This window comes from Lepisosteus oculatus, chromosome 17, assembly GCF_040954835.1.
Source record: "Lepisosteus oculatus isolate fLepOcu1 chromosome 17, fLepOcu1.hap2, whole genome shotgun sequence".
Lineage (NCBI taxonomy): Eukaryota > Metazoa > Chordata > Actinopteri > Semionotiformes > Lepisosteidae > Lepisosteus > Lepisosteus oculatus.
In genome coordinates, this window is record NC_090712.1 from 7,957,808 (window position 1) to 7,984,482 (window position 26,675).

Below are 26,675 nucleotides of genomic sequence, written 5' to 3' on the forward strand. Positions count from 1 at the left end.
CCTCTCTGATTCTATAGGATGAACCAAAAAGTGAGAAAGGTAGTACCATTCATCTTCTTCAGTGTTAGCTCTGAATCAGCAAAACAGCAAAGCCTGTTTACTGTAGCTCTTCTCTCTTAAGACGCCTGTGTGATATTATAAGAAAAAATGACAAGTCTTTTAAATGAGCAGCTGTACTCCACAAAAAAATGTGTTCTTCATAAAAAAGTTTTTAGTTCAGTTACTCATTTTAGCTGTAAAAGTCTGGTTTGCAGTTTAAAAAAACTTGTGACAAAGAAAGAGAAGTAGGGATGTTTATGGATATGCTTCTGTTTACACATGAAATATTCTTTGATATAACATTTCAATTATTGACAAATCATTCCTCTGTATTATCTCTGAGGGCCAATGCGCTCTAAATGTAAAAGGCTGTACAAAAGTATTGTTTCCACACACTAGTGAGATCTTAATTAGTATAATCAAACACTTTGTTGTACTGAGTGAATAAAGATCTCTGAAGTGACTTTTCTCTTGCTCTTCTAATTACTGTGCAAGGTTTTATTTTGAGACTTTATGATTTCAATTAAACCTGCATATACCTAGTTATTAAATTAAAATAACATACCAGTCTTTGAAAAGGTTATACTGTACATTTACTTAGTTACAAACAATTACTTAGTTATAAATTAATAAAATATGGGTTATTCAAGGATACTGAAGATTCCAGTTACTGAATATTGCAATTCATATTAATTAATAAACCCTTATAGGTAAGGATCAATTAGTGCCAGGGTAGCATAATAGCTAATGCAAGTGTTCAATTTTTTTATTAATCTTACCTTTCTGCTAGAATTCTTACTTGAAACTTTATTTGTAGACGTTGACCAAAAACCTAAATGAAATATTAGAAGCTTTTTTAATTTTGAAAGAGTTACAGTAAGGCAAGCTAACATCATTCTGGAATGCATAAATTGGTTGTATGAAGAAGACATTCCCATATGTATGAACAGAGTTGTATCCAAAGTGTTTAATACAGTATGTACAAACTGTGCTGTGATGTCTGGGTCCATTACCATGACCCCTGGGTCAGTATGAAAAACAGAACAAGTAAGTTATCCTTTTATAGCCCCCTCCAAGAGGTAATTGTTGCTGAGATGATATGAGGTTAAATTCTTTTCCATTTGGGGAAGAAGTAATATTCATTAATCTTAAGTTTGGAGAGGAGTTCATATACAAGCAGTAAATAGGTAAGTAAGGTTCAGTGCTCCACATAATATATTGCTATCATATTTATTTTGGCTCTTCCCACTGAGGCATTGGACTCATTTACAGAAGGTCTTCTCTTGTAAACATGATTTATAATACCTACTTCCATTAGCAAATACATTCCAAACTGCTGTACTGCAGGTCAAGCTCCCAGGTTGCATGCTGTTTACAGAGCTGCTTGGATGATGACTCTAGTTGTTGTGCACAAAGCATTCCTCTGCGGTGTCAATGCTGTGAGCAACACTGGGAATACAACAGTCACACAACACAGTTACTATGACAAGATGTCTTCCTTGCAGCAACAGTACTTGGTTTCTGTCAGGTTACAGATATGACAGCAAATCAGTTGAGGTACCAATTGAAGCATCTTGCAGCTGTCAGCTTCTGTGGACTAACAAATTATGTGTGTGGGTGAAGCCTTACTGTTCGTAATGTCATCTGAGAGCAGTCTCTGTTTTAGAAAAATATCCTCTTTAAGATGAAAGCAGTTTTCCTCTTCTATAGTTTAGTTATGTATTATTATGTTCTTCTTAATGTTTTTCATTCATCTTGCTATTTTCTTTATTGCTACTCTGTATTGAAAGAGGCTAAACACAGAAGTAAAACACTCAGTACCCCTTCAATATGTTCATGTTGAGAAAAAGAGTTATCCTGTGTTTGAAGTATAGAGGTGGGGCTGTTTTGCCCTTGTCCACAGACCTGGTGCCCTTGTTAGAATTAAAGATTGGATGGACTTCAAAACATAGCAGGATATTTTATCCTAAAACTTTGTTTCTTCTGCCAAGAAGCTCAAGTCACAAATGGACTTTCCAGTAGGGTAATAAATATACCATTGGATGGTTCAGTGCACATAAAATCAACATTTTTAATTGGCCATCACAGTCTACAGACATTAATCCATTATCAAATGTGTGGTATGACCAAAAGGTAGCAGTTCACAAGCACATACCATCTAATCTGAAGAAGCTGAGGAAGTCCTGAGCTGATGAATGGTCAATATAAACATGAAATATACTGTGAGTATTTCTCTCACAGATATGGATATCAAATACTAATTCTTATAATAAGTCTGTACTAATGATTTCATTTACTTATGCAAGACATATTAAATTGCACACTTGCATTTTATTTGATACATCTAACTTTCACTTACTTTATATCCATGGTATGCATACCATTGTGAGTCAGTTGTATTAGTAGCAGTAGTTTTCCAAAATAAAAAATAAAGTTTCAGATTTAATATTTTAACTGATGAAATTCCTAGGTTTTAAGTCAAAATAACTTTGCAGATAACAGTGGTAACAATTTAAACATAGGATGCAACATTTTAACATCATCCTTTGACTTAGACATTTTATTTGTATTTATTATTTTGCCATTACAATAAACAGAACACGAATGTGTAGTCCAGTTATTGGCTTTTGGAGAAGATTTTCTTTTAAAGTATACTAATCAATATTTTCTCAACTTATTAGAGCTTACAAGAAGAAGAGAAAGTAACAATGTCCCCCATGAGCTGTCTTCAGTGCGCTGGATTCTGTCTTTGTGTTACTGAGCCATGACATTAATTGACATTCTCCCAAGAGAGACCTGTAATTGTTTTGGGGCAGGCATTCAAAACTTTTCAAAGTGTATTAATTATCATGTTCCTAAGCTGACTGTTTGTTGTCTCTTCCTCCCAATCTAGTTTTTAACCCAGTACCCTTGTAGAAAATTGTTTACATTACTATAACCAGAAAAACTGTTGTTCCTCTGTCATTGTTTAGATGTATTCATTTTATTTAGGTGTGTATTTAAGAAGCTGTGCTTTTAATATTGCTGCAGAACATACAGTGGCTACAGTATGTCCCACTTCAAAGAGATATACAAGCTAAAAAGTGACTGATTAGGGGAGAATTACGGTAACATAATTAGATCCCCTTAGACCAATTCCTTGATATTTCTTTAGCAAAAACAGGTACAGGGGTAATGTCAAAGGATGGGGCTGCAAAATGATTTCTTTTTAATGAGCTGACAAGATAGAAATAATAGCTGAAACTGGGGATCATAACTTATGAATATACTGTGAGTTAATGTCACGACTCTTAATTAGCACTCTATTCACCATATATAAATATTTCCTTTATGTAGCATGCAAACATTGGCATTGGAACAGCTGATATCAAAAGTGAATCAGCTTGTGAATTGTAAAGAATGCACTCTTTTCAGAAGGCACATTTTTGATTTAATGCTATTATTGGAATTGGAATGAGACCAAATTTTAGATGCCAGCAGCACTAACTGAAATGTTAATTATGAATATGGTATTGCAGTTGTGTTTCTTTTGATTTATCAAAGAGAAGAACAGTTTCACCACTGTGACTATTTACCTGCAAGTTCAGCAAATTAAGTGAGACATTGAATAGTCTTAAAAGTTTAAGTTTATTTACATTTCCTGCAAAAGAGTTAACTGAATTTGCCAAAGAATTTTGATGAAACATGAATATCAGTCATCAGGTTTTCAAATAAACTGCTGTCTGCCACGTTCATGGGAAATTTGATATCTGGTTATGCATTGCAAGCAGAGTGATTAAAAACAACTCTGAGAGTTTGTTTCCTTTTTCCCATTACTTCTATTTATTTTATGCCTTTCACTGAATCCCTATAAAGATACGGCTGGATTATTTCACGGTAAGTGTCTAGCCTATTTTCTTTTTATTGCACAGGTTATTGCATGCCTGTTTGCAAAGGAAAGTCACTCTCTTTGCTTGTAGTCAAGAGGCAGCAGTGGCTTAAATACCAAACTGAATTGATGGCCAAGTGCTGTAGTTTCTTCACAGAAAAGATTCTGTATGCGTCTTTGTGCATGAATCTACTGTATATTGAATTTCACTTCACATTACAGATGGTCCTCCATATAATGAGCTTATCGATGATGAGAAGTCTTGAAGCATTCATGTATAAAAATATAATAATTTATAAGTGTAGAGTATGTTACTCATTTGAAAACAAAAGGAGCAATTTATCATCGGTTGATAATCAGTCTTAGTCAATTTAGGAGATGAGCGATGAAACTCAAAAGCACAGTTCTCCTCTGATAGGAATTTGATTCTGGAGCGTATTAGCAGTTTAATTGTGCTTGTAACCGAGTATACTATTTCCTCCACATAAATTACATTTAAAATAAAATATTATCGGTCTTACATTTCATGTATAGTTTAATGTAAATTGTTACCCAAATGTCATAATGGTGCCTGTTTTACAAACCTCAAGCATCTTACACGTATTGATTAAATATAGGCTGGTTAAGTACACAGTGTAGTTAGGCTCTTCCAGTTATTTATTTCCTAATATTTTAATGATTTATGGATTAACACGGCAAGGGGAAAAAAGCCAGCTCTTGTAAAATAAGTGCTTGGGGCTGTTTAGACGTTAAGGCACTTCAGAAGGCAATTTATTTGAAAAAGGGAAAAAATGCTCTTGAGGCTAAAGATGATTTTTGCGTGAGGTGCTGTGTGATACCAGCAGTCAAGAAGAGCTTCCAGCATAGTGAAATGTACTTTGTACAGAATAGAGCTACAGTTTGGAACATTTTTTACTCTAAATAGAGAACAATACAAGTGAATTTCAGTATAATGAGATACCAGTAGAATACCAATTATTCACTTTTTTTATTATTTGTGCATACAAGCTAGCATGCCTGAAGTGGAGTTATTTATATATTTTAGTTTGTGAATGAATTAATGTGGTACTGGTAAATATGTATGATTTTAGGGAATGCAGTAAAAAATAACAGTGCTGAATAAAAATATTTTGACTTGGAAAGATTATGAGAATAATAAGTTTTATCATTGTTTTTGGAACATCTAATTGTGCATAACTTTATAACATGACAAGGTGTGGAAATTACAAAAAAAAGTATAACAACTGAAATTAACATTTAAGTGAAATGAAAGGATTGGCTGGTGCAGGAGCTCTTCTTCATCTCATGAAAAAGTTTTTTTTTTTTATTATTATTATTATTAATCTCAGTGCATTCCTGTTGCCAGTCATTTTTTTAGTCGGTAGTGTAGCTGTCACTGCGGAATGGCTGGGGCTTAACCTGTTTTAGGTCTAAATGCAGCATTTTTGGTTTTCCACTCTGATTTCTTTGTGCTTGCTCTTATATCTACAACTGTAAATACACCCCAGTTTTGATTGGCGTGTTGTTGTAACCCACCTGTCCCCCTGGTTTCAACTTGCATTAGTGTTTTAGAAGAACTGTCACTAATGTCAAATATGACACATCATGACTTCACAGTAGGTGCAGTCCATCAAAGAGTATTGTCAAGAGGGTAACTTTTTTTTCTTCTCTTCCTTGTGTTTACTTGCATGAGTTACTGTAAGTAATTAACCCTAAGATCTCCTTTCAGTATTATGTTGAATAACTGTGGTTGTCTTGTATTAAATAACTACTCTTATCCCACAAAGAAAACTTTGATCAATGCCTTATGGGACCTGCTGAGACACTGGGGGTTAATGTTTTGAGAATTAATATTTTTGTGTCATTTGAAGTTATGTTAGATTTTCCCCATGGTAGACGTACTATATAGAGACTTCTCCACAGATATATCAAGAGTACATTGTGGTGACTGAGGGAAATGTCCTCATCAATTAGAATTTTCTTCTTCTTCTTGCCCACCACATCACCTTCAAGTACTGGTGCAATCCAGGACAGTGCTAATCTTTAAAATCTGAAAGGGCTTTCTTTCATACTCTAATTCCAAAGTACCCAAATGCTTCCATTCTGATTGTTTTTTGCCATTTGTGTTGTGTTTTTCCAAAAAATGAAAAATGTGTCTATATGAAATTCAAATTTTCTGTGAAGCCCCCAGAACACAGTCCCCTCAATTAACACAGATTGCTTGACTGTAACGACATACTGTATAATGGGTTTTGACTTGTCCCAATATGTTTGTGAGCACTGTATACTGGTTGTTGAGAATAAGACAGACAAAAATAACCATTCATTTACCTATTAGAACAAGTTTGATAGAAGAGCTTGAAGTACACTTACTTCTAGCGTAGTAGTTTGAAAGTCAGAACAGGATGCTTGAAGTCATCCTTTCTGTTGTTTTAAGGTGGTGAATACATAGGAATACTGTACATACAGGTCTCTAAATTCATCAATCAGACATAACATCAGAGATAAGATAAGATCACTTTATTGGCCAAATACAATTTCTTGTATAAGGAATTTGTAATTTTTCGCATACGCCAACTTGAACTTGAATGTATAAGGAAATCTGGAGAAAAAGTTCACTCTTGCTGCTGTATCCAAAGCTTTTTAAGCTTGAAATGTAATTCTGACAAGGTCACCTTTTTGATGTTAAACAGATAGAAAATATGAAGAAAGAAAACAGCAATGCACCATCTGAGTGAGCGTGCGAATGCTATGCTGTTTTTAGTAATTTCATTTTGCACTTGTACTGGATCTTACCAGCATTGGGGAACAAGTGCTTTTGTTATGTTTAAAAGGCCCCAATGTGCTCCTTACATCTGCCACAATTACTTTGAAGAAGGTGTGAGGAGATGTGGTCTGTTTTAAATGATTCACTGCTTTTGCATCTTCTTTCCTTCCTTTTTGATTCTGTAGCTCTGGTAGTAACAAGCTAAAATATTTAATAAATACCATTTTTAGCATTTTGTGGTAACTTTGTGCAGCCATATTAGCTGTATCTATTTCTAGTTTTAACTTTTCGTCATAGCCAAAGACAGTTTTAGCAGCAAAGTGAAAAGCTACAGTATGCATACAAGAAATATCCTGATTTTGCTTTTTTTTTGTTAATAACTGATTAGTCTTTTTATCTTTATACTGATCTCATAAATCTGTGCAAGTGTGATTTAGTAAAATTTTATTTTTTCATTAGCTGGTGTATTATATTACCAAAGGAGTCAGGCGTGTTGATAAATACAGTAACTAAAGCACGCATTCAGCTGGTTTCAAAGATTAATGGGAACTTTGAAAAAATCATTTCTCTTTACTGTTTATTAATATACTTTAAAAGATGAATGTGTTATACTGTGCCATATATCAGGGCAATGAATCATAATACACATGCCTACAGAAGTAAAGAATAATGAAACTATTTTCAGCTATACACTAGCAGTTGAATAATGTATCTGGTTCAAAGTGCTGCAAAGCAAGACCTATTATAGGTCTGGCTTTTTTTTAATTATTAGAAGAGACTGCAATAATATTATGGTTATTCTTTTTAAATAAATTTTAATCTAGTTCTATGTCTTGCAGCTCATGGAGGTTGCTGTCTTTTGGGCACTTCATAACCTTCAACTTCATGCCACACAGTACTGTGGGATACTTAATATTTGCCTCTTATTATTTGAGAAATTACAGTTTAGACAGGAAAATGGTATTCTTGGGTTAAACAGGTATACACCACAGACATCTAATATAGCATAGAAATATAAAAAATTGGGTACATGATCAATGAGGGAAACATTATTTTTGTGTGGTTTATCTCTTAATCTCCCTGTTTAGTGAAAATATTTTATTAAGATTTACTGTATCATGACAGGAGTCGACCAGCAGTTAGTGTTATGGGCTCCAACAGCTACAGTAGGGTATAGCAGAAGACAATGCCCATTATTGTGAAGTAAACTGCTGTTGCTAGTGGTACTGTACTGTGACTCAAACTATAACTGTGTTTCTCTAATGTATGGTATTTGGGAATAAATTAATGGTTACTTTAAGGGATATGTTTAAGTTTCTGGTTAAGATCAGAGGCAAGGCCTCAGTATTTGCACATGCACAAAGCATTAGTTCTTGTAAAAATGATTCCACAAAACATAACTAAACATACAAGCTTTCAGATGTTTCTTTTAAAAAAAATCCAGACAGGAATTACTCTTCCTTTGAATTCACTTTGAATATCAAACAACTGGGCCATCAAAAGCACCGCTTTTGAACAGGCCAGCTGAAAATGAAAAATGTAGAAAAAAACAGTGTATCCAAGACCATTGGATAAGTCATCTAGGGAGAAATCCTAAAAGTAATGCTCACGGATGTCATGAACCACACAAGCTCCATGTCTTCTTTGACTTGGACAAATAAATACATTTCCTATGTTTGCTTTTGAAACATGAGGCAAAACAGCAGAGTTATAATCCAGTTTCTGTTAGCAGCAAGGCTGGAGTTCTAGCCACTCTGGGTTGGATTACAGCACCCCACAGCCGGGCTTGAGTGATATTATGCGTATGAAAAACCTAAGGCATTTCCTTTTTATAAAGAGAGGCCTCTGTGAAAGAGCATGTGGCTACACTGCTTTCAGAAGGACCAGCCTATAGCCTGTAAAAGAAATTTAACTCAGCCTTTGGAGACAGAAAAGGGGGTATTATTTTACAGTCCCACAATAGTCCCTTGGAGAGACAAATGACCTTATAACTGCTCATTCATTCTGTATTGTCATTTAACAATTCAAACAACATGAATCCGGTTGGTTTTCAAGCAGGGAGAGTCTTGGCTGTGTCATTAGCCGAGTGTGACCAGAGCCTCCCGAGCAGCAAAGCTCAAGTGAATCAAACTTGAGATGCCCGAGAGGATCCTTGGTTTGCAGTACAACAGTGACACCTGTGACTTCTCATGTACCAGCAAGCTAGCAGTGCTGTCAGTGAGGACCACATCAATCCTCAGATCAATGCCAGTACTGCTGTAGGAACTATAGGACCCCCAATGGGAATAATCATTTGTCTTGTAATGCATATATATTTGGAGGAAACTGTGCTTGGTCCTCACATCCTAATATTAAAGTTCAAACAGTGAGCAGAGCTCTTTGACAATTCCTAAAACTATAAAGGGATGGTGTATAAAAAGAATGAATTGTCTTAAGAAAAAATGATTCACTAAAGTAAAGTCCGAAACACATGAACATCACCAACCGACAAACACAAACCTGTATGGGTAGGCACATCTCTGCTGAAGTAGCGACTGAATGATTTTTGTACAGTATGTGTTTGGAGCTTAATGATGTATAAAATAGAACTTGTACAAAAGCATGGTTTTTCATTTTTTGATTCAGTATTGCTTGATTTTGCTTTAATTAATTAAACACAGTTTTAAGGCAGTCATAAGTCTCTAGTGCCACTGTCCTTGCTAGAGCTTTAATGAATCTTGTGAAAAGCATGTGAGTGGGAACTTATTTCAAAGCCTCAGATGTGCCATTTTCAAGTCCGTTCATAAAAACATGTCATATCATACTTATATATTTAAAAATAAATGATTTGTTGAGTCTGCGTGATTCATATTTTGTATATTTTTTTCCACTTTTTGTACGTCCTTCATAAATTATGTATTTTAACCTTTTTTTCCCCTTCCCTTCAGAGTAACTTGAAAGTCAGTGTATTTGAAGAGAATATTAAGGCTAACCTTTTCATTTTAATTCTTGCTGATTATGAACATTGGAGAAAATTTATCTAACAGATTTTATTACCCTCGACTTAATGAGATTCACAATTGTTTTAATTCGTAGGATGAACAGGAAATTAAAAAAGTATATTCTGTTAACCAAAGACTGTGATTTCAATGTCAGAATTTATTTGAAGATGGTTTGTAAGGAAAATGTGCTACTCCCTTAGTTTCAACTTATATTTTATATATTACTTAAAAAGGTAATAATTAGAAACCTCCAAAGTCATCTGGGATTATCACATTATCTGTAGCAGTAAAATATATTTTGATCTGTAATAACCTTTCCATGCTGTTATTAGCTTTATGATGCTTGTTTAAACAATTTAGATTGTTTTTATGCATTAACTTATATTTTTGTGTTTGTTTGGTTTTGCAGGCCTTCCCTTGTATATCAACTGGCATTTATGGTAAGCTTTGTCTTCATAATAAATCAGTTTAACTCTGTAATCTGCTTAAAATTTTGTAAATCAAACAAACTCATGCATTATCTTAAGAAAATTATTGTAATAAAAAAAGTCTCCATAATTTTATGGTGCTAGTCCTAACACTGAGTACTAATGTACTATCAACATCAATCAGCATGCATGTAACAGCTGTCCTTTTATCATTTATCAGATGTTCTTTATACATTTCTTAGTTAAAAATATAGATCAGTGTCATCTTGTGCCTCTGTGAATTCCTACGGTTTTAAATGTTAACTTCAGATATAATCTGTGGACATTCAGAGGTAATTGCAGACCATATTGCTTTCTGTTAAAGTTGGGCACATTTCAGAGGGAAAAAAAGCTTATGCTTTCATTCATCTTTACTTCCAGTCCTCTGTACTGACCTACAGTATGAGAACAGTAGACACACCTGTATCCTCCTAGGCATGTGTGTCAGTCTTTTCTTTTCGCACTGCGATTCGACATACAGTGTAGGATGCAGCATGACTTGCACATCAAGCGGAGGACACGCGAGTCCCTATGCCTTCCAGGTCTACAGGAACCCAGCTGTTGACAGGGCTCACAGGTGCATGGCAGGCAGCAGCTCTCTCAGCCACAGCCTGCTGCCTCTGTTGTTCGGTCACTGGTGACCCCCACCCACACTGGGGTCAGACTTACACCCTACATTGTACGTAAGGAAATTTGCAAATGAGAGGAAGTCATTCCCAGGCCCTTCTAGCTTATTGGACTTTTAGTAGCTAATGAATGAAATTGGTAATGTTGTTTGGGCAGTGCTTTGGAGGATTTTGAATCAAGTCACCTTGTAGTGTTCTGTGTCCGAACCTTAAGGTTTCGTTCTTTTGACCTGTCAGTTTGCTAATCCTTTAAATTTTGAAAGCTGGAGTAGGTTATTCATAAGTACAGAGGTTCTGATGCAGATGCCTGTGTTTCTTCACCAGTTACACCTCCCTAAATTCAACATTCACTCCTTTTCAGTACAGAACTTTGTGGCTATTAACCAGTTCCAAATCAAAATACTGCACATGCCAGTTCTGCAACCCCTATTGCCTGTAGTTTGAAAATTAATATTGTATGAGACCCTTTTATTAAACTACTTCTGAAAAGCTACTGTGTATATAGAGTATTATATCATATTTCTGTTTATATCCATTACTGCTGTTGTTTCCCCAAACCTACATGTAATATAAGTAAGACACTTTATTCTATAATTACTTTGTATGGTTATATCATCCTTTTTGTGGATAGGCATTGCTTTTGCATTTTTCCAATGACTATTTTGCCTGTCTTAAGTGATTGTTGGAAGATGATCTATGAATAACATCTCTAGTTTCTGTGAAGTGCAGCTGGTATGATGCCATTGGACCCTGGAGGTTTATCTCAAGTGCTTCTAGTACCTGAACATTTCTGCCTCTTCTGTGCTAGCGGGGCTAACAATGAGCCCTTGGCACAGAGCTTTACCACAATTGCCACTGGGGAGAATGGTGGTGGTAACAGAAATCCATTTTTTCAGAAATTGAGATGTACTGTATATGCGATATAGTCTGTACATGTATGAGTTAAATGCATTTAATGGCAATAGTGATAGGGAATGTTTAACTGGGGCACCGAAAAATACTGTGGAAAAAGAGACAGGCTGAGTACTCTTAACTGTGGAAGTTTTTAATTTATAACAATGCTGTTGAAAGCCTTTGTGTACACCTTTGTGTATTTTTTTGTAATACAACCTTCTGAGGGACTCCTGCGTAATCTAAAATCCTATTTTATGAGTACACCTTGTAACAGAGAGATGCAGAGTACTTTGTAAAAGAAAACAGTAGTGTTGAAGTGCTCATTTCATGTGATGTTTTATGTAACGGTCCGCTGTGTTTTTACCCTGAACACGAACATTTGTGGTGCTGAGTCTATGTATAAGCTGGTCCCTGGAGTCAGTATGTGCTCTGTATCTGTAATGCCACAGTTAAACATCCAGTCTCTTAGAATAAAAATGTTGTTTACAGTGGGCAACATTCTCGCTAGATAGGTAGGTGAGTATAGCATTAGAAGTATGTTAATCATTGATAGAAAAAGGAAGAGCAGTGGTCTTAATACAGACCCCAGAGGTCACAGGAAACATTTTTTTTATATTTAGTTTCAGCAGTTCTTACAAGTCCTGACACTCTGGTTTCACAGCCATGCGGTATAATATAAGGAACTGCCATAAAGCAACCTTCATATTCTGCTAACACAGAGGCTTCACTGCTATTTATCCATATATATGAGAAAAAATAGACACAGCTTTTCATAATTGCCCACACTGACCTTTGAAATAGAGCTGCAGACCTGCGGAGTGTATTAATTCCTTGTACTCTTTAAATTCATTTCTTGTGCCTTTGCCCTCACAAGCAACTATGTAAAAGGTCAAGCTATGTGTCAGGTATGTTTTTCTGCCTTTTTAAAGCTGTAATTTTCCAGTTATTTGTTATTTATTTCTTGGCTATGAACCATGACAAAAAGTAAAGAGGTTTTGGTGCCACTCATGGAGAGTAATAAGCAGTGGTAAATCTATTCTGCCAAAACATACCAGCATGATTCCTTCAGACAGTTAAGTTGTGAATTCTTCAACAAGAGTCAACACATCGATTTGTGACTGTTAAACCAAAAGGCACAGCTTAAACCAACAGTAAATTGAAGTCCAAAGGTACCATAGTGCAAACGCTAAAAATCCAGTACATTAAAATTTAAGTTATAGAACTGGAAGTTTCATCAGTATTTATATTTGAGACTTTTCATTTTGAACAAATTTACTTTCGGTTGATCTTTTAAATTTGGAATTATTTATATTATAAAAAAATGTAGTTGTTTAGAATACAAGAGAAATTAAAACTGATTAATTCAAAATTATAATGGCAACAGATAACGGCTACAGAGAAAATGACACTTTAAAGTTTTGTGAATTACAATAATTATAAAATAATTATATTTAAGGAAGAATTCATACTAATGAAGCATTCATAGATAAATACTGAATATAATTTGGAATTGTAATAATGAAGAAATTAATCATATTTTAGGGTCCTAGTTTAGTGTGGTATACTTGCTGTTAGTCTTATCAAGGGTCCAATTTACGTTTTTAGTATTATAATTTATCATAATGTAAATAATCTCAGTCATTTTAACTAGACGCTCTGCATTGTTTAATGTAGGCCTTTACCATTGACTCTTAATGAGGTTTCTCACAAGAGGTTTTGTAGAAATAATGGTAATAGAGTATAGAGAATGGATTTTTCCCTCTCCGTTTGTTTACTGATGTCACAGTAATATAGGCTCTTTTCCTGAGTGTTTCAGGAAACAACAATGAGCGACATTTTCACATCTCAGTTTGTTCTGCCCACAGTCCAGAGTTCATTACCAGGCATGTTTGCAAGTAGGAAAGGTGAGAACTTGAAAGATCCATGGGTTTTCTTTAAGGGAGTTCAAAATGTTAACAAATAAGCATGTTTTGATACTGACATTGAAGGCTAACTTGATTGTTTTTGTGGCACTTCAAAATTAGAAATCAATTACCAGTCGCAACTTAACAGAGTCCGCCTGACACTGTTTCAGGGCTGTCATAGCTGAAGAAATAACAGGTTTGTCAGATGAATAACTGTAATTGGCAATCTTTCTCTTAATTTCCGTGGGCTCAGCCATCATTGACAAATTAATCACAATCGGGGGCAGGGAGCAGCAGGGGTAAAGTACAATGTAGTAAAGAAAAATGAGGCCTCACGCTGGCTTGACAGTCCAATCTTTCAGTCCACCCCATTAGATCCAACAGAGTTCTTGTGCGGTTAGCATGTCAGAGGTACCACCCATAAACAAACTGGAACCATCACAGGCTCCAGGTCGGGTAGTATGATAAAGGTTATTGAGTGCTGGTCTACTAGCTCATCAATCAGTGCCATGAAGCGGAGGTTCACATGGATTATTTCTCCTGAGCTGGAGACACCACTCAATGTCTTACAAGATCAGCGCTGATAGCACAGCCTGAATTAAATCCCAAAGACTGATAGTGGAGTGGGTCTCATGGGAGTCTTTTGCCTTTTCTCACTCTGAAAGAGAATATAACATTATGGCCATTACCGGCCGTCCCTTCCCCTTCACTGCTCTTGTCAAACAAATTTAGTCAGCACTGTAATAGACAAAGCATCATAAAGGGGGAAGAAAAACCTGACTCTGTGTTCTTGTCTGTTTTGTTTGTCCTTGTATTCTGAAAGATATGTATCAAAAGAAATACAGGGTGCAGAACTGATTTTAAAAAGTAGTATCTTTCACAAAATGAAGGTAAAGCAGCAACTTTATTATTTCCTACTTGGATTTAAAACGAGTAGTCTTTCTTTGAAAGTTGTTCGAAGATACCTGTGAAAGAGTATGTATACTGTACATGAATACTAATAGGAATTTCAGGGTGCACTGTAGCATAATTTATTAGACCATTAGTAGTATTTTTACTTTTTACAGACCCACAAAGCCTCAAAGTAGTGACAATAATAAGGATGAATTGAATGTACAGTAATTCCAGTAGTAATAAGAATGAGTCTCCTTTTTGGCTTACTCATTTTTTCTTGTGGATATTTTTATATAACACTGTAATTGACAAACAAAGTTCTGAGGCCTGTGCAGATAAGATGTTGAGAGCAATTTAAAGATAAATTCCATTTCACCCACCTACCCCTCCCCAAAGAAGAAAATATGCACAGTTCTAGTCTTAAGAAGCTTGTAAATGTCAGACTGACTACATAAATTTAGTCTCTACAGTTCTGACAATGAAACCTGCCCTTCAGCAGAGAAATAATTTACTAGTAGCCAGTAGCATCATTTAATAAAAATTCATTACACCCTGAGCTCTCTTTTTAATCAAGTCTGTGAGCTGAGGTGAAGATAATGAGTGCACATATTGCTGCTACATCTCTGTCATCTATAATAAAGTCCAGATCCATAGCAGTCATGCTAGTGCTGTGTGTCACATGTTGTTTTTAGCAGTTTATCAGGAGCTAATGAATGTAGATCTTAGCTGTGGGTCACAACAGAGACCTCCTACAGATAAACCTGGTTATCTTTTAGAGATATCAATAAGCCCTACAGTTTAAGGACTTTCAATAAGCATACATGTTTGGTGAATTAAAAAGGTATTTCAGAGTATACAAGCAAAGTCTCGCATTTAATTTAATTTTGATAGCACAGACTAAGAAATCTAAGAAATATATCAAATTTGCCTGGTGAATTCCATTTGCTTTATTTAGCATGCTGCGTTCTATTTTGATAATGAGAAGTCCTCTAGTGTTTTCAATTCCAGCTTTAGTTCACAAAACAATATTGTCACATTTACTGCATTTTTGCTGATGTGATTAGGTATTTCTATTTAAAAACTTCAGGAACAAATACTTTATTATATTTATAGGTTGTTTGCCTTTCTACTGTAAAAAGTACTTAGTGTGCTGTGGGGTCAACATGGGACTGTAGCCTATCCCATTTGTGAGGATAGCTGTTTTGTTTGGAATTGTGAATTTGTGACCCTGTATTTTAAGGGATGAAACTGTCTCAGTTAGATATGTGGATTTTATCCATCACCTGACAGCATGGTCAGGATGTGAGCTGATACACAATCTGAGATCAAAGGGTCAGCTCACTAAGTGTTTTCAGTTGCTGAGCTATCATGCTGACTCCTTCAATCCCTCCTCTGGATTAAAGAAGGTGTTTCATAGTACCTTATCTTTTCAGTGCTGGTTTATGGTGTGCTTTGCAGGGTGTCCTGGTTTTATCTGAGGATTTAACTTGTGGAGTTCAGGCTGTTTGGCTTGGACTTTAATGGTGCACACAATTTAACATCACTTTACAGAGCATATCAGGAAAATTACAAATAAAATTAACCACTGTTTTGCATTGCTTTTGCAAGTTTAGGGATAAGGGATAGCAGATAGGGAAAGTGCCTTCATTTTGCAAGCATTTCAGATATACAAATCAAAAAAATATTTTTCCATTTTAAGAAGGAATATAACAGTATAAAAGGTAATAGACATTTTTGTTCCATGACATACTGTACCATTCAGAAGTAGAGACGATGACTGTTTACTTTAACTCATTCCCGTTTTAATTACTTTTTACTTTCCTGTTTTAATTGCACACTGTCAAGCATATTCCCAAATGAAGCAAACTGATTTCATTAGTCATCCCTTAAAAAAGAATGAGCTGCCAGATTTTCAGACCCCTTTGTGCTATAGAATATGATTTGGTATGATACCATCAAGCTTATACGGTTTAGTAAATTGTGGCTTCTTATTTTTTTTAACAAAAGAAACAAGCCATGCTTGGTGCTGGACCTACTATCACCAAAGGATAAGAGATAATATAAGAACACTATTGGCCATATACAGTTTCTTGTATTAGGAATCTGTCTTTTTGGCATACCCAACTTGCTCTCCATGAGACACACAGAGTCACCGCACTACCCTAATTGGCATCACTGTAAAAGGTTAGTATTCAGATATAATGCATTACTGCTGTAGATTGCACTTGACTGCCTTTGACTATAGCCCACCCACCTCAAAGTCTTGTAGTATTGTTTTTTTCTGTTGTTTTTTATGTGTTTGGTGAAATACAGTAATAATGACATACTGTATATCTTAGTTTAGTAGTTCTTGTTTATTATGACATTATGTGCAGATATAACATCTGTGTGTTAGTGGTGACCATCTGAAGAAAGAAATACAAATCTCAAGGGTGATATTGTGGCATAACAAGGTCACAGGAAATGTGCTTTGCCATGTTAAAATCGTTTGTGAAGAGACCTTTTTATACCACGTTTAGGTGTAATGTGGTATTTTTAGCATGTAGGACAAGAGAGCGTCACTTTCTTGGAATGTTTCCAAGGTCATTTGCGGAGCAGCTCTGAAAGTTTAGGGCCAGTTTCTTTTCCACCCATCCCTATAGACCCCTTGTGACCTGAAAACAAAATCAGATGTGACATGAGTCATTACTCCCTGTCCTTTTGTTTTTTTTTTAAACAAGCAGCCGTGAATTGGAGACCAACTGGTGCCATTCAGAACTGTGTAATGCTGACACTGAACTGCTTGTCATCTGCACACCATTTCTCTAGGTGCCTTACTGAGAGCAGCAGAATATATGCTCTTTAACCCCCAACAGCTGTCGCTGAAAATGGGCTGCCTTCCCTGGGTGAATATTGAAGAGGCATTCAAATCAAAAGGCCATTGTCATACTGAAGAACTTTGCTTCATTGTTGGTCTGGAGTTTCAAGGATGTAGTGTTATTTGTAATATGCATAGTAAGCTGTAAATCCAACTTTTTTTCTCAATATACAGAATAAGAGTTTCTTATGTAATATCTCCTTCCTCCTCCCTATTTACATCTCTGTTTCCCCTGTTTCAGAATAGCCAATTGCTCAGCTCAGTAATTCAGTTACCCCTGCAGCTCTCGCATGTCCTCCAGGATAGGTGCATCGCCACTCTCTCTGCTTTTGTCTTTAACATAAGCATGAAGATCAAATAGAGTTTGTTGTTACCTGGAGAACACATGGCTCTCTTGCTCATCATAGCCCACAGGTGACTGGCTAAGATCAGAGATTGCTTATGTGCAGTACCCTGAGGATACTACAGCTAGCTCCACCTGTCCCAAGCCCAGCTGCTTCATCTAATTATGCATTGTGTACTTAAAAGCATCAGCTTCAGCCACCAAGAGGCACAGCTGTAGCAGTTTATGCTGCACTCGGACTGGGGATTTCTACTTTCTTTCTTGGAATTTTTCCTCCAAACCTCATGCCAGCAAAACCCCAGTGTTTTTTAATTGCAATTTTTAGCTTGCTCACGTATGAGTGGAAAATAAGTAAAATCCCCCTGAACAAACTTAGTCCCTTTAAATCTGAGAATTAAAGTCTCTTAAGTCAGATAGTGATATACTTTACCACAAAATCCAGTGGCCTTACAAGACTTTGTTCAAAGCAGAACTGGAAACATGGGTAACACACATCAAATTGTAAGCCACTTTCTTTTACTCATGTAGGGTTGTACATTTTTTTTAAGGGAATGTGTATAAGAAAAGATGAGCTTACATTTTTGGAAACTTTTTTAACAGCCCCTGCTGGCCCAGATTCTTTTTTGCATGAGCCACAAGCCAAAGGCAGTTTTGCCCTTGACTCCTCCTAAGTGCGGCCCTAGGCACAATAGCAGCAGCAGGGAAGGTGTGCAGGTGACATCCGTAGCCGTGCTCTCTCTGGTGGAACCACCTATGATGAAGTACGGCACTGGTAGCAGAAATAACAAAGCGTCACCTGGGTACTCATCAGCAGCAGGCACCACGGAGATCATATCACAGGATCTGAAAAGACAAATCTTCTTGGGCCTACCGTATTCCCAGCATAGGGTAAAATAGGAAGGAACCCAGAAGACAATCAAATAACTTGATTTCTAGGGCCGTTACAAGTATTCTGCTGCCTCAATGTTCTGTCAACCTGGCTACTTTTACCGTGTGTGAAGCAAACAATTATAAAAGTAAAAAAGAGCATTTTTGGTCATTGTAGTTCTTCTCATAAGATTTTTTTTCCATTGGTAATACACTACAATTTTGCATTTCGAGCTAGACGTTCATCAGCAATGTTTTTTTTTGTTGCTGAAAAGCTGAAAGTTCATTTTTAAATACTCTTTGACTCATTAGTCATTTATTAACTGTGCACTTACTACAGACATGAGTTTATTGCTTGAAAGAGGTGTCTTTTCAGATGAATTGATTCAACAATAACATCTTATTTTAGCTAAAACTGTGTGGGCTGGAGAGACACAGTGAAGCATAACATGTTAGAGGGAAAAGGGGGCAAATAAGCCTAAGCAGCTGGATGTATAGAGCTATGAATCAATCAGAAACCATTTGGAACAAATAAATAAGCTTGGCAGCACATTTTAGAGTAAGATTGAACAAACAGAAAGCAGAGTGTGTTACAATTTTCAGTGTTGACCTTGTAAGTACATAGGCTTGTCTCCCAGCTTTCAGCCTCCCTCTCGGCTGCCGTGGGTCTTTTTGACCCCTAGCTGTGGCTTGTCACTGGCTTGGAACCCATCCCAGCATGATTAATGCACATGAAGCAAAAATCAATATTGCATTTGTAAAAATTGTGCGCTAAATAGATTAAATGTACTCAGTGCAATCCACTGCTACTTTTGGCTAGGATTACTCCATCTCTTATGATTAAGACCTATTCAACATAAAAGATTTAATGCTTCTTACCACTGGCAGGCTTACTCTCTTTGGTGGGAGAGTACATAAACAGATAACCCTTTTCCTAACACTATTATTTTTTTCTTGTGTTTTCTACCCTGAAGCTCACTCTGAGCTCAATTGAACTTCATTGCCATACAAGCTGTGGGTATGAAGTGATTGCTCAAAGCTTGACAATTGCTAAAGTAAACAGGAAAACCATTGCTGTTGTGGCAGGAACCAGGAAGAAACAGAAAAGCTTATTTCGCTGTCCACTTGAAGGATATGGAATAGAGATATTACAACATTTCTTGTTGGCAAACAAATGGCAACTCAAAATCAGAAACCAAACAGTAGCATTTACAGAGCTGTGAATCCACATTAAACATGGAAATCTTAAGGACTAGGTGCTCTACCACCTGATAAAACTAAAACAGTTTTTTAGTCATAATTCATAAATAGTTCCTTTTCTGTTGGGGAAATCCCAAAGAGAGCTCTTTAAAACAAAATTCACAAATTAATGTAGCCAGTATCAACAGAATAATAAGTGAATGCTGATAAGTACAATAAATGTTTAAAAAATTGTTATCGTTTCTCTGTAATTTTAATATGGGTTTTATATGGCAGTTTGTAACATAAAGTAGGCAAACCTTCCTTTAGTGAGAATTTCCTGGGCTGAATGTTTTATTCTAAAGGGAAACCTGAATAGGGTTAACAGTAGTGAGCAGCCTTCTAGTAGGGGCCTGCATTTGGTCAATTTGAAAAATTAGTTATTTAATTGGCTCAATTAAGTAATGTAAATTACTGGGTTCAAGTGAAATCCAGGAGTTGCTGGACTGATTAATCACACTGTGTGAAAAGGAAGATAGTAATGAAAACAATTTAAAACTACGTAAGAGACTGTAAAGCCCTAAAAATACAAGAGGGGATTCATTCTTTTTACTTGGCCTCCAAGCAAAATTATTGACAGCCTGTTTAAAACCTGCATTCACTGTACCGGTGCTGGCCAGAGCTTTCAGTTGGCTTCCTCGGTATTCCCCACACGTACTCGCCTGCTGTAGCCAAGCCCAAGCCCATCTTATTACTTTGCCCGTTTTCTGTCTTTTGTCGAATTGAGCCTTTGTCAAAATTGTCTGAGCTGCTGCTCAAGAAATCACTTAACTGGGAGGCTCCTTGAGAGCGCGCGCTGCGGCTCTCAAGTAATTTGATTCCCTCGTGTGTTTGGTAGATTGGTTTGTGTTGAAATGTGAGGACGGGAGAGTGAGAGGCTGGGAGCTTGACAAATGCAGTGTTAAAGAACAGTTCCATCTCTCCGCATCTGCCTTCTCCTGCCCATCCCTGAACCCCTGATCTCCAGTGCATTCTTGTTGGGTTATTATCAGAACGGGGTCAGTACAGTTCAGGCTGGAAAGAAATCCTGACTGCTGGTTGTAGCAAAGCATCCCAGGCCTTATTAAAAATGAATCCCCTCTCAATCAATTTATACTTGATCAATACAGTGTGTTAACACAGAGGGTGCATTTCTCGCCACTCCTTGGTAAAACTGTTGTGATTAATACAGCATTTAACACTACAGTTCCTTCAGTATGCTGATCAATACATCATTACTTTTTTTTCATTATGGCGGTAGAATAGTGCAGAAAAGGAAGACAACATTCAGGATCACCTATTCATACATGACCAGATCTGTAAATCTCTGTTGGATCAATGCATCTCAATAGGTTTAGTTTGGTTGGGTAAATGAATTTAGGAGTCACAATAAATAATAATAAAGGTCATTAGAAATGGTCTGTTGAGTGACCTATGACCAAATGTTCCACTCAACAGATATCACTGAAACATTTGTATATCTGCATTTTTTGTTTTTCCACAGGGCTGCACTGTAAGTAATTTTCCAACACACTTAAAGTTCTTCCAACTTTTAGCACTCAGTGTGAAGTTATCCTGGCTACCCCAACAGTTAATCAAGAAAACAAATGAGCCGTCCGGGACCCTCTTCTTCTTATGCCCAGTTCTGAAATGTCAGAGATTTGACTAATTTCCCTTCAGAAGATATGGAAAATCTATCTCAAATGCTAATAGTGCAATAGTGATAAAGAGCATTCATCGATTTGTTTGATTTTACGTCCCATGTTTTGAGTGAAGACTTCCAATGTGAACAAGGAAATCAGAACCCCCTATTATAAAACAAAGAGCTGCCACACTGGGGGTGGGGCTGGGTATGATGGACGCATGGTGAACTCTTAAATGAGATTAATAAAAAATATAAAATGCATTAATACTGTGCAGTAAAAGCTTATTTTACCGTTGCACCTTAAAGCAACATAAAATGGAATAGATACTGGTGGCTGAACGTGATTGTCTTTTCCTCTCAGATGTGGAAATGTCTTAATTCATCATTGAATATATTTTTTGAGTACATGTAGCAGCTGTGTTGTGTATTTGGTCCAAAGTAATCAGTCAGACCCCTCAGCGTTCAGAGTACATGATTTTTATTTTAGATTTTGCCGTCATTTCTCGCAGCATGATTTGCACTTCAGTGTATTACACTGTTAGCTTCATGTGCTCTGCAATTAAAATTTCAAAGTGCACATCTATGAATAAAACACTGAAAGGATCAAAACATTTTAAATTCCTCAGTGATTATACTTCAAAACGTTTTTTCTACAGTTAAAGCGTTGGGAGCTGACAACTCTTTTTCAAGCTTAAGTTCATCATTTAGAAACTCAAAATCAAGTATGTCACTCTTTTCCTTCCTCTCAGCTCTCACTTCTCTCCGTGGTATGTTTGTGACCTCTTACTTGGGAGGAACAGCCTCATCTTTAAAATTGCATGTTTCACCATCGCTTTTAATAACCGCTGATCTAATTCAGTCACGTTTGCCAAGAGCCTATCCTGGGGGACGTTGGATACAAGGTGGGATACACCCTGGATGGGCCACCAGTCCATTGCAGAGCACACGCCCACTCATGCCAGGAGCAGTTTTACTGGAACCAGTTAACTAGCTAACATGTCTTTAGACTGTGGGAGGAAACGTGAGCACCTGGAGGGAACCCGCACATTGTGTGTTTGTTAAACAAAAAACAGCTATACTCTCATCCTTCAATCTTTTAACCTCAACCTATCTCGGCAGTTTAAGGCCCTTTACATCTGCTTTGGAGGAACAGCTACTGTATGTTAAGATTGCATAATGTGCCAGTAGGACCTCATTTAGAATACTGTGTATGATTTTGATGCCAAAAATGATAACGTTGCTCTGGAACCCATATTAGAAAAACTAGCAACATTCCCACACTTAAATGAATTAAGATGAACAGAGCAAAATAAATTATTTTTTTTTAATTAAAAAGACTACAATGAAACCTGATTCAACTATTCAGAATCTTCAAACACTGACAAAATAAAACATTAGAATCAGCAGTGAAACATGAACTGGACCAGTAGGTACTTGGCTTCTTTCAAGAAACTTGTATCAACTAAATCCTAACAGCCCAATTGTCAAATTGGTCCAAATTGCCCTGCATCATTTGTACATTTTCATATTCTGCTTTATCCTAGATGCAGCTTCCGGAACTTCTATATGAGCTACTTCCATACGAGAGGTTTCTTATGCCTGGATTAGAATGTGCCAGCATCGTGATCAATTAAACAAATACAGTGTCTTTTCAAAAGACTGTATTGTACTTGTGTATGGGTTTTTGTAATTCTATGAGTGATTTAAATTGTGATGTTTCTTGACTTTAATTCTAGGCTTTCCTAATGAGCCGGCTGCTGATATTGCCCTTGAGACTGTCAAGAACTGGATCAAGAAAAATAACGATGAGGTAGGTTGAGTCGTCATTTGAATTTATTGGATATTAACATTCCCCATTAGGACGGAAGGGTCTGAGTGTTAAGGAGTTGAAGGAAGCGCCTGAATTCAATTTAGACTGATGATTTGTCATAGTGCTTAAAGGCACTCATACAGGTTTGCAGCAATGAGTACTATCTTGTGATTTTTATTTAGGTTATTGACCACATGTAGACTATTTGTGAAGAGTGATTCCACACTGTTGTTTCTTAATAAGGTCATAACAGGGTACTATTATCTTGAGCCATGGAAAGTATGCTAAAAATAATTTTCCAATAAATTCTGACAGGCTTTTTCATAACACTGGGCAAAACAGAGTGTCTTCTCAATATAAATGTGTACTGTGGAATGAATGGGACAGATATACAGCATAGATATGCATTAGGTTTCAAAGACAATAATAATGGTATGTCTAGAGTTTTGTTTATACTTTACATGGGGTATCATCAGTGTTTGGTCTTCTTCCTGGGGGATTTCATTCCCAATCTATTAGGTACAAAATTGTTATTTCACCTTATAAATATAGTTTGTGAAGTAGAACTTAGTTGTAAAAAAAGATTAGCCTTTAATTTGTCTGTTTACGGTGGGAACCTAATGCAGAGTACTGTAATGCTGAAAAAAACAAAACAGACTAAATTGATATGTGTATGCATGGATATTTCACCTGACTCTTGAGTAAGTAAGTACTGTTGACAGAGTATGATTTTCATCGCTATACCTGGGCACTGCTGGGTCCCACTGTAGAGTTCAGTGTTTCTATAGTGGAAGTCACTATACTTCTGTCAAAGTATCCCCTGACTTAAAAAGTTTAGTCTGCTATTTACATTAATACATATTGTGTGACTTTGGATTCCTTTACAGTACATGACACATTTTTAATGAAGCCTTTGTCTTTCACTTTTTTGTTTAAATTGAATACACCTGTAACAAGCATTTGACATTATGATTGGATTTAAGTCAGGAAGGAAGTACCCTTTAACACTGCTAAGGTTTTCTTCTGACAAGCCATTGTGGCTAGATAATTAATGAATTTGCTTCCAGAAATTCACACATATATGTGAATAAGTGTTTCACCCTTTCATCTTTTGTATGTGTGCAAGTACTATGCCACAGGATTTTTTAAAAGAAGTATAGTATTTTTAAAAGAAATATTAGTGTGGACTTCTTTGGGCAGGTATTTGAAATACAAAGTGACATTTGTATTTAATTTACTTAATTAAACCAGTCTTGTATGAATGTTAAAACATTCTTTGAAAGAAAGTAAGTTTGCTAAGTTTCAAAAGTAACACTATGTGTTCAAGGAATCTCATAAAATGGGAGACAGAAAAAGGCATCTTTGATATTTGCAGTGTTTGTTTTGGAAACTGAACTAAATTAAATTCTTAATTATAAAAAAAGAAGTTGCAGAGTTGACAGGAATTAACGAAGCACCAATTAAAAGAATGCAAGTGGGGAAAATGAATTGCTTTGCTCTTAAGGGTCACACAGAAAAACGTGTTGGAAACATCTGAAATAAAGTTTGCAAATGTGTAATGAATTGCATAAGATTTTTGCAAGAACAGCGCTAAACACTAATTAGAACATTTCAAATTTATTCTGATTTTGATCTTGTAAATGATCAACCCAGTACAGATCTGGGTTACTCTTTTTAAATAATTATTTCAGATATATATGTGAGCTATTAAAGACAAATTGTGTCTTTACTTATACATTTAATGAATTATTCAAAAGGAACCTCTGCCTGGAAACCTACCAAGGAGGTTTTTGAGTGAATAAGAATATTAAAATGACACAGAATTTATATAAAAAAGAATCAAAATATGGTAGACAATTACATTTGGTGGAATAAAACAGTTGCTAAATATATCCCAAGGTATTCCTCTTCCTATTTAGCATAGCCCAGGAGAAATGGGATGTAAATTCTTCATTAGATCATTGTTGGTGCAATGTTTACGTTCAGTCAAAACTGAAGCATGTGAAAGACACACATGCTCCAGACATAATCCATTTAAAAATACATTCCATAACCTCTATTTCTTGCTTGCTTCAAACTTTACTGCATTAAGCATTAGTGATATTATTATTTCTAATTGTAACTGTACATTCTGACATTCTTTTCCAAAGAATCAAAAATGTCAAAAATAGCCTATATTATATAATAGCTTTTTCTTGACTGAAAGTGCTGGAAGACAAGTAATCATGCTCGCGTACAGGTGTCAGAGCAGGAATATGGTGTTAATTTGTTCTCCCACTAAGGTGCTCTAAATCGACATTGAAATATATTTCTGTTGTTGGTAATCAATATGGCAAGCCGTAATCTGACAAGAAGGTTAATAACATGGAATGCACATAGATAAATGAGATATTAAAATGTGGAGATCTTCAAAAACATGAAAATTCATAATAAAGTGCACTGTTAAGGATTGATGCAGTGATGCTTCAAGCCTTTGGATCCTCTGAACTGCTTGGGAATTGAATTAGAGCAGAGGAAAAGCCCCTGTTGGGAAACTACATTGCAGCTGTGCATAGGCCCAGTGGAAAACCATCAGATTTGATTTTCAACACAGGGTTTTGTTCACAGTTGGCATCCACTGTGTTGAATGATCAGTACATTTCAGATCATTAATGGGATGTCATGCTATAATCTTTTCATCTGGTGAGATGCAGACATTTCCTTGACATCACAGATGACAGTGAGTTTGCCAGTAAAATTTACTACCAATTTAGTTTATCAGAAGCAGAGCAATAGAGTGTTCCGGAATCGCAGGCAAGGATCAGCCTGAAGGCTTTGAGATATACTGTATCAGTGCTATGCAATAAATAATAAGACTGAGTGGTGTGGGTAGATGTCGAATCTGGTCCTTTGGTGGCAGGATTTCTTTAATTCTTGTTTTCTATTGATTTTTCTTTATTACTGTTGTTGGTTGTCTTATTCGTAGTGACGTGATCACATAGCTTAATTGCACTGATATTCACCTTAAACAGCAAGTTAAAATCCATTGCATTCTACAGTAAAAAATAAAAAATACTGTACACCCTTTAAGCTACAGTTCTGGCATTTATCTTGTTTGTGGTACAGTGTTAAAGATTCGCACACGCTATGGAAGCTTAATGTGGCTTTATTCTTTTCATAAACAGTCTTCAATTAAATATCACATAATATAGGAAAAGTCTTTATTAACTTTCAGCTTATGACTGCTTCAGTTAGGTTAAGATGGTTGTGTCATATGTGCTAGATTTTGACTTGGTCTAGTGAAAAAAGGTCAGCCTAAATGACTGAATAATTCCATAAAGAAGTCAGACAGTGAGTGCTGTCACCGAAAGAAAGGGCTTATGTGACTTGATAAAAATGGCAGACGGTGTTGAGCGTTCACTGTTAATCAGCAGCCTAGGCATGGTTGTCTTCCTGTCTCCAAGATGTCCATCAATAAGGACATTTTTGCCTGTGTTGCTCTGGAGAAAGTCACTG

At 36.1% G+C, this 26,675-nt stretch overlaps 1 protein-coding gene across 2 annotated transcripts in view; it reads left to right on the forward strand.

The window, feature by feature from the left end:
• The window catches only part of macrod2 (mono-ADP ribosylhydrolase 2), a 601,357-nt gene that overhangs the window by 434,701 nt on the left and 139,981 nt on the right, over positions 1–26,675 (forward strand). For both annotated transcript variants that reach the window (XM_015362869.2, XM_015362870.2), the window contains exons 7-8: positions 10,065–10,095; positions 23,107–23,180. In XM_015362869.2, the coding sequence (XP_015218355.2) occupies positions 10,065–10,095; positions 23,107–23,180 (105 nt within the window). The remainder of the gene's footprint in view (positions 1–10,064; positions 10,096–23,106; positions 23,181–26,675) is intronic.